The sequence below is a fragment of the Myodes glareolus genome, chromosome 2 (genome assembly GCF_982192425.1).
Source record: "Myodes glareolus chromosome 2, mMyoGla1.1, whole genome shotgun sequence".
Lineage (NCBI taxonomy): Eukaryota > Metazoa > Chordata > Mammalia > Rodentia > Cricetidae > Myodes > Myodes glareolus.
The window spans coordinates 41,225,945-41,235,456 of NC_142027.1; the positions used below are offsets into that span (position 1 = coordinate 41,225,945).

General features: G+C 33.8%; 1 protein-coding gene across 1 annotated transcript; it reads right to left on the minus strand.

The window, feature by feature from the left end:
• Positions 1 to 6,709: 6,709 nt before the first annotated feature.
• On the minus strand, positions 6,710 to 7,633 carry LOC148122932 (olfactory receptor 5AC1-like). The gene has a single exon (XM_087897115.1). It carries the CDS (start codon positions 7,631 to 7,633, stop codon positions 6,710 to 6,712), a length of 924 nt encoding a protein of 307 aa, XP_087753241.1.
• Positions 7,634 to 9,512: the final 1,879 nt, after the last annotated feature.

The following is a 9,512-nucleotide window of genomic DNA, read 5'->3' on the forward strand; positions in this document are numbered from 1 at the left end:
TACACTGCAATAGGCCCATAGCAACTTCTTTATTAACCAATGATATTCACAGCATACAAAGGGGAATCCCACATCATTCAGGCAATGAAGACTCCATGCACTTCAAAGAAATAGAGAAAGTCTAGCCCTTTGCTGAAATTAGTAGAGTATATTGTCATTCATACAAGATGAAGGTTAAATGCCTTTGACTTTTTTATGACACGTGTTAAAAATAACATAGTTTGCAAACTTAGTAGCTATATGTTTATTTCGTTCCAAGCATTCCCATTAAGACCATACAACTGGCAAATCAGTAGCAACAGGTAGCAAAGCATCCTATGTTCCTGACATTCCACCCTTGATATTCATGATCCATGTGATTGTGCAGAGACTGAACAGAAATGACAATGGGAATGCAGTAAGAATCACGCTCACAGCAGTTGTATCTATGAGATCCATCATTCCTGACTTTGTGTGGAAATGCCAAGTATATGCTTCTAAGACACAAATCTTTTTACTGTTTGCAGCTGGCAGTGTTCACAGTTCTCATGAAGCCTTTAGTGAAATCTTAGCTGTGCTTATTCTAAAAAAAAAAAAAATAAGAAATTCCAAATTCCTTTCAGACTTATAAAATTATGGTCGAGCACTTCCTTTATCTGAATAATCTTTTCAGATAAACTCTCAAAGTTTTTTTTAATTATTATACAATACTATCTTTAAAAATGCAAAATTGCACAAATATTTATTGACTTGAATAGACTGACTCAAGTATTTTAAAATTGTTCATGAGCTTCCCTTGTAGAGGGCCATATTTAGTTTTTTGTAGACATGTAAGGTTTTCTCATGTCTTCTTTTAATTTTAAATGCCAGATCAATTTAGAAGAACAAATGGTAACTTGCATAAAAAAGCAAATAAAAATTCAGCTCAGGAAAATACAAAATGAAAGTCATAAAAAATGTTGAACTCCTATATTTGGTCCTTCTCCCATCCTCCTGCAGTTTTATTGGGATGCTTTAAAATTACATTTTTGTTGTTGTTATTTACAGTACTGCTTTAAAAATGAGTTTATCAACTGTTTAAAGATATATATTTATCTTTTAATATATATTAAAAGCTATATATAAAAGATAAAGATATATATATATTTTAAAGTGATATACTATACAAAATCAACATTTTGAGTTTTGGAGAATACATTTCTATGTGATTTGTGAATAGCTCAAAAATAATTTGAGTATAAGAGCTGATATTTACTCTGCATTTCATGTTTAGTCTTTAAAACTTTGTCACCACTTTGGAAATGTCTAATACCAATGCTATGATGAAGCACTGTAATATGACAATTTGGAATATATCACATATTTCTTTGAGCCAATTCTGAAGAATTCTTTTATATTAAGATTTATTAGTTTATTATGTCTAGTGTTCTTTCCGTGTGTTTGCCCAAAGGCCAAAAGAGGGCAGCAGATCTCGTTATAGACAGTTGTGAGACATCATGTGAACGCTGGGAATTGAAATCACGAACTCTGGAAGGGCTGTCAGTGTTCTTAACCTCTGAACCATCTCTCTAGTACCAGGAGAACATGAACGAACAGGACGGTTGAGATGTGGGAAGGACAGAGGAGAACAATGAAAGAGATATTTTGATTGAGGGAGTCATTACGGGTCTGGCACTAGAAAATTCCTGGGAACTCCCAGGAATCCTCATGGATGACCCCAACTAAGAGTCTAAGCAATAATGGATAAGGTGCCTGAACTTGCCTTCCACGTATTCAGATTGATGAATACCTTAATTTTCATCATAGAACCTTCATCCAGAATCTCATGGAAGCAGATGCAAATATCTACAGTGAATCACTGGTCTGAGCTCTCAAAGTTCAGTCAAAGAGAAAGAGGAGTGATGAATTGAGGAAACAGGTCAACACCATAATGGGGATATCCACTGAAACATTTTACCTGAGTTAATGGGAGCTCATTGACTGACTCCATATTAACAGTGAGAGACAGCATAGGATCAAACTAGGTTCTCTGAATGTGGATGACAGTTGTATGGCTGGGTCAGTCTGTTGGGCCACTAGTAGTGAGATCAGAATTTATCCCTAATGCTTTAATAGGCTCTTTGAAGCCCATTTTCTTTGGAGGTATACCTTGCTCAGCTTACTTATAATGGAGAGGGCCTTGGTTCTGCCTCAAAGCAATGTACTAGATTTTGCTAACTCCACATGGAAAGCCCTACCCTCCCTGAGGAGTGGATGGGGATCAGTGTCTGGGGAAGGTGTATGGTGGAAGGAGCGGACAGAGGTGGGGAGTGGAAGTTGGAATTGGTATGTAATATGAGAAAAGATAATTTTAAAACATAAATTTAAGAAATTGGTATTCTTCTATGTTTTGGAATAAGGATATATATATATATACTAATTGACCAGAACATATGAAAAGGTTAGTTCGGACAGAATATTCTGAGATGGAAGGGTTTTTAAATTCTGCTTGAGTTTAGTGAAAACTTTTCATGCTTTATATCTTTGGAAGGGTTATATTGTTGCTAAGACTGATTAGTTCATAGTGGAAAAGCCAATCAGAAATTGAGAATCTTCAACAGAGTTGGGAACAACTTAGATGTTTTTCAACTGATTAATGGATAATAACAATATGGTACACATACACAATAAGTTCTGCTCAGCTGAGAAAAACAATGAATCCTGAAATATACAGGGAAAGTAATGAAATAGGAAAATATTGTAGTGAGTGAGGCAATGCAAAACATGTTCTCTCTTTGCAGATCTTGGCTCACAGGCTTTAGATTTGAGTATTTATCCTGATAACTGCAGAAGCCAGAAAGGTAAAGGGAGACCATGGGAAAAAAGGGAAAACAGAAGAATTCTACAAAGGAGGATAATGGGACACAGGAGCTATGAAGGGGGAAAATGGGAAAAAAGACTAGGAGAGAAATGACAACTTTGGAGAGGAGGTTGAGGTTAATACAGAGGGAGAGAGAGAAAAAAGAGATAACTAACCCTCAGGGTACTTGAAAAGGCTATGGGGAAAGTTTAAACGGAAAGACATTATATGGGGCCATAATGGTACTTTAAAGAGCCATAGACAATCTGATGGAAGATCCAGTTTCAGGCTTAGAAATCTCCCTTTGTGCTGTTGAGGGGAAGGTGTCAAAGAGATTCACCAAACAATATGCACTATTGCCACTGTCCTTGATTGCATCCCAGAACTTAAAGATAAGACCCCGTTGCTAAAATAAAAACACACTTTAAATACAAGGAATCCAGATGAAAGTGACCTGCAAGACTCCGACCTAAGACCAAATGATCACAAGTCCTGAAGATACTATAAAAGTTGCCAGAAGAGAAAAAAGATCAATAATCCTACCCAAATTTAAAAGCTTCAAACAATGTCCAATCAGGAAGATGCTCACAAAGACAAAATAGCATTAGTGTTACTTTTAGGGTAAACAACGTTCATGTAGATGATTATAAATAAGGCCCACTCAGGATGGAACTTCTGCCCAGTACTGTAAACTTAGCCAACAACCTGTGGCTGTAGACAACAGAGGTTCTAGGTGAGAACCAATTACTTTAAGTTTCCTATAGCAATATAATTTCAAACTACATTCTTAATTCTTATTTGTATACTCACAAATAGATATTACTCTTACCCTCAGCAGTGAAACATCTTTCTTCAGCAGGTGGAAGCTAAGTCCATCAACCATTTGTTTTTAAAGTTAAGCCCACTAATAGGTTATCCAATCACAAGTGGCCAACTGTAAACCCATATATATAAGAAAAAAATAGGTTCAAGTGTGTGTGTGTTTTGTGTGTTTGTATATACTTACTGCAATCATAATCATATAATACTTCATAAAAATGAGTGGAATTTGTAGGGACACAGGAGGAGGAGGGGAGAAAGTTAAGGGTGAAAATGATGTAAATATATTACTTGTGTATAAAATTCTCAAAGATTAAATTTAAAGTTAAAGAGAGAGTCAGTGGGCTCTCTCACATTCATTGTATATGAGACTACACAAGGACATAAGTATTGCATTATTTTTTAATAATTATATTATTATTAAAATGATGATTATATCTCAGTTTTCAGAGTATCATCCTGGATAATGGTTCATTTATATTATTAATAATAATTAATGGATAATTATCCAATTTGTTTATAGTACAATACAGTATAATTAATTCATTGAATGTCCTTTCATCTCTTGTGCTTATAATCTAGATACCTATAGCAGGATTTGAATCTATCATCTAAGTTTCATTGATAACCCCCACAATTTGCCATAATAGCCACAACTACAAGTCAAGTCACAATTACATGTGAATAATTAAGCTTTTCTCTTTGAAGTAATATGGTATCTGATAATTTTTGTTCAATGAATTATGGCATAATTATACTTGTAAATTTCAAAAAGAATTACTTTTTGTGTATGAATGAGTATTTACCTACATGATTGTATGTGCGCTATGTGCTTGCTTGGTGCTATTGGAAGGGTAAATGAGTATTTACCTGCCTGATTACATGTGTACCATACACATGCTTGGTATTAACTAGAGTGTGGATGAGTATTTACCTATATTATTGTATGTGTACTGCTGTACCATGTGCATATTTGGTGCTGAGAGGAGTGTGGATGAGTATTTACCTGTATGATTGTATGTGTACTGCTGTACCATGTGCATATTTGGTGCTGAGAGGAGTGTGGATGAGTATTTACCTACATGATTGTATATGTGCTATGTGTGTGCTTGGTGCTAATGGGAGGGTGGATGAGTATCTACCTGCATGCATGCTTGGTGCTGATGGGAATCAGAACAAGATCTGTGATCTCCAAGAGTTACAGGATGTTGGGAGTTGTAGAGTGGACGTGGAGAACTGAACCCAGGTATTCTGTAAGAGTAACAAGTGTTTTTAAAAACAGAGTCAATTTGTATAATTTCAGGAAAGGTAAAGACTTTTTGAGCTGGTTGGTGGTGGCACATGCCTTTATTCTCAGCATTCAGGAGGCTTAGACAGGCAAGTCTCTGAGTTCAAGGCCAGCAGAGTCTATAGATGGAGTTCCAGGACAGCCAGGACTACACAGAGAAAGAAGAACTGTCTCAAAAGAGAAAGAGATTTTTGGTAACATAGATTTCAAATTGGTACTCCAATTAAAGTATGTTAAAGCACAGATAAAAAGAAAGGAAACAGATTGCAATGTTAGGAAAATAATTCAACATTTTCAATTAGATGTACATGCAAATACATTTTCTTTTGATTTTTCAAGACAGGATTTCTCTGTACAGCCCTAGCTGTCCTGAAATGTTACTCTGTGGACCAGGCTGGCCTTGAATTCAGAGAGCTGATAACCTCTGACTCTGGGATTAAACTAATGTACCACCATGTCTGTATGCAAATAATTTGAAAAAGAATTTAGTTGTGTAGTATATTTTTAAAGGACTTTTGTCACAGAGAAAATAAGGGTACTTATTTTAGATATGTAAGTTGACTTTTTCCTAATAATGTGCATTTTCATTAGGGTTAAGTAATTAAATATAGACATCATACAGTTAACATCTTTATAGAAAACAATCAGTATTGCTGTTGCCACTGACATACAAAAGATAAGCTGCTTCCAAGTAGTAGAACAAGGCATATCTGTTAGTAGTCCAACAATTTAAAGCTAATTCTTTTGATATGATTATTTTTCTCAAATAAATAAAATGAAAAAATATAATTAATCTTTTTAAAAATAATGAATTACATATGTCTCCAAAATAACAGTTATTTAAACTAAAATATACAATTGTGTAGTGTATTATCAATTAATTTACCTCTATATGTGCCTGTGATCATAATTTATCTATAGTTGAGAATTCATTAGCATAACTTTGTATTTCTTAAATTTTAGGTGTTAGTCAATCTTGTAAAATTCACTTTGAACCCTTACTAAAATTGGAAACAACAGTAATGTAAATACCATGAATATTTATGGAATTGCTTTTCAGTGCACTAAATTTCATAAATTATTATTAATATTATAAATTATTGAACATTATTCACTATCATTGATAAAATGGTAGCCTGGATTCTAAATATAGACATGACAAATTTTGACTTTTTTAAGTTATGGCTACTTCTTTTTTTCCTATATCCATTGATACCATCTTATCTTCAATTGTAGTTTCTTTTCTCTGATATTCAATACTACATTTCTTCTGAAGAATGCATTTCATCATGAAATAGAGGATTTTTATCATTTTAACAGTGTTGTTTAGTGTAATAAATTGTTAAAAACCTTATTAAAGAGGGGTAAACTTTTTCTTTCTGAAAGCTGCTAATTATATTTGCCAAAGATGATTAGAGTTATGTTACAGCAATTGTGTCTCAGGATATCTTAGTAAAACTTAAAATTCACATCTGAAAATTTGGAAATGACAAAGAAAATTGTTAACATGAAAATCTAAAAACTCACATAAAACAGAGGATATTATTTCTAGACAAGGTGTTTATGAGTTGTGCTATCACATCTTTACTGACCCTTATGAAAGAAACCAACAGAGTATCAGACCCAAAATTCAAAGCAAGTTGTCCCCAGCAGTGGATACTGGCCCTCTGGTAGAATGGCAGAATTCAGGTCCGTACATAGGAACTCATTTTTTTTCCCTGTTGATTTTGTCATTGTATTTTTCACATAATGTGAGGGAGAAATGTCTTAAATTTGTCCAATTATTATTTTCTTACTACTCTTCTAAAGGCACCTATAACCTCTTTGTTCCTGAGGCTGTAAACAAATGGATTAAGCAGGGGAATTATTACTGTATAAAATAAAGAAAGCATCTTCTCTTTGTCTCCAACTGGTCCAGACCCAGGGCAAACATAGATGAGAAAAAGAGTTCCATAGAATAAGGAAACAGAGAGCAGGTGGGCACTGCAGGTAGAGAAGGCCTTGCTTCTGCCCTTCTCAGACTTCTTTCTCACGATGGCAAAGAGGACACGGACATATGAGACCATGATGGTTACAAAGGTGAAGGCTTGTATAGAAATTGAAAATACTAAAAGCACAAACATGTTAATTGAAGGATCAATGCAAGAAATGCTGAAAAGTTGCAGAATTTCACAATAATAATATTGTATAATGTTTGATCTGCAGAAAGTCAGTCTAAGTAACAAACCCACATGAATTGCCAGGTGCAGAACACCAAGTAAGTATATCACAGCTATAAACTGAGTACATAGTCTATTAGACATAAGCACTGGATAAAGCAAGGGCTTGCATATGGCCACATAGCGGTCATAGGCCATCACAGACAGCAGAAAACATTCTGTAGTTGCACTGGAACCCATGAAGTAAAACTGAGCAAAGCACTCAACAAGGGATATCGTATGATTAGTAGATAAAAAGTTGATAAGCATTTTGGGAGTCACAGAGGATGAAGTGCAAGAGTCAGCAAAGGCTAAACTGCTGAGGAATAAGTACATAGGGGTGTGAAGGTGACGGTCCTTCCAAATGAGAGCAATCAGCCCGAGATTGCCCACCATGGTCACAAGGTAGATGACAAGGAACAGTAGGAACAGTGCAGCCTTTAGGGTGGGCTGATCTGTGAGTCCCGTGAGGATAAACTCAGTCACAAGGGTTTGGTTTTCTTCTGTCATGTCTGACATGCACAGTCACTAAAATGAAAGAATCAATAAATACAGAGTTCCAAAAACCATAAAAATGGCGATCCTTGTCACTAGTATATTTCAAATGAATGTTTCTTATGTCAGGACTTTTAAATATTTGGTCATTGTCTACTTTAATATGCATTATAATTTCTGCATAATAAAAATTTAAACATCAATACACATAAAGTAATATGTGTCTTTAGTGGAAATCCTTTTTGGTTTTGTTTTTATTTTCTTTGTTAGGGGCAGGCATAAATTTTCTTTGTAACTGCCTTGGTGGTCTTGGAAGTGATTCTGCAGACCAGGCTGGGCTTGATCTCACAGAGGTCTGTTTGCCTCTACCTCCCAAGTGCTGGGATTAAAGTCATAATCCACCACCATCCAGTTGTGGAAATATATTTGAATCTTATAAATGCCGTTTGTGTTTTCCATATTTAAAACTGCATATCTCATTTAAAATTCAGTAATTTTAAATTACTGAGTAATTTAAAACAGTAAAACAGGTAAAACAGGTTCCCCAACAAAGTACATAAGCAGTAAGATCAGTTGAGTGTATCTTGATGTTAAACTTAAGTTTAGTGATTAAATAATCAAGATATCCAGACATTGTATAATAGGTAAGTGAGTAAGGGATTAGAAAAGATCATGTATTCTAACATAAAGGGAATAATATATAAGCAAATATGAATTGTCATACAGTAGAAAAGTGTAACTGATGTGACAGATTATGCTAGCACTTCAGTTATAATCTGGAAATACATCGAATGAAATTCCTACTGGGTACTCTGCATATACCTACAGGAAAATGAACACACATCACATCTCATCATGCATATGATTAGCATAAAGTAAAAGACATTCCAGTGCTCATTGGACGTTAAGGTGAATAAATTGATGTTTTCCCATATTACTTGTGAAATACTAATTGCAACAACCTTTGGGATACAACTTTACATAATTCAATTTATTTGAATAAAATATACTAATAAACCTACCATTCTTTTAGTTATACTTTAGAAATCTAAGCAATACTGTATAAAAACAGATATACAAAGAATATGCAATTCATTTTATTGCAAAGGAGCACATAAGAGAATCAGGGGGATATGTCTTGCTGCATTCAAAAATGAACTACTGTCAGTTGTATTGAGGATTACCACAATGAATATTATCTCTGAAGACTAAATTATGTGGGAATAAAATTTGCCATAATCACACAGTGGACAAAGAGGTTATGATTTTTAAAATATCCTCTTAACTTAAAACATATGTATAAAACATATTATATTTATAATACTGGTTTTCTTGGTATGTGAGTACATACTTGGATGGAGAGAGACAGATGGGAAAGAAGGAAAAACCAATTAGGAATTTTGTAAATGCAGACTCATATAAATTATATTTTATACAAAATTATATCTATATCTATATATTCACATTAGTATGCAGATATTAAGTGGTTGGTGAAAGAATTGTATTAAACATGTTAATAGTTTATAAACTTGAGACCAATGGAGTCCTGATACTGTCTTTTATAAAAATATTTTGTGATGTAAAAATTTAGAAGCAATAATTTAATTTCTTAAAAATAAAATTCAATAGAAACAGAAATAAACTCTAGGATATGTTCATATTTCTTTAGCTATTATAGGAAGGAAATTTTAGCATTGAGAATATATATATATATATGTGTGTGTGTTTGTAATACTCCCAACTTATTTATGATTATATATGTAGGGATTTTACAGAAAGATATTAGATATTCAAAAATGTTCTTATAAAAATATTCCCTGTGTGAGTTCTGTGAGCATGTTTAGAATATAAGATTTATATTGCTTTAAAATTATATAAACAAGGTAATCTTTGA

What these genes read in the sequence shown, in the direction of transcription:
- LOC148122932 (XM_087897115.1), bottom strand. Translation starts at nt 7,633, where the DNA reads ATGACAGAAGAAAACCAAACCCTTGTGACTGAGTTTATCCTCACGGGA.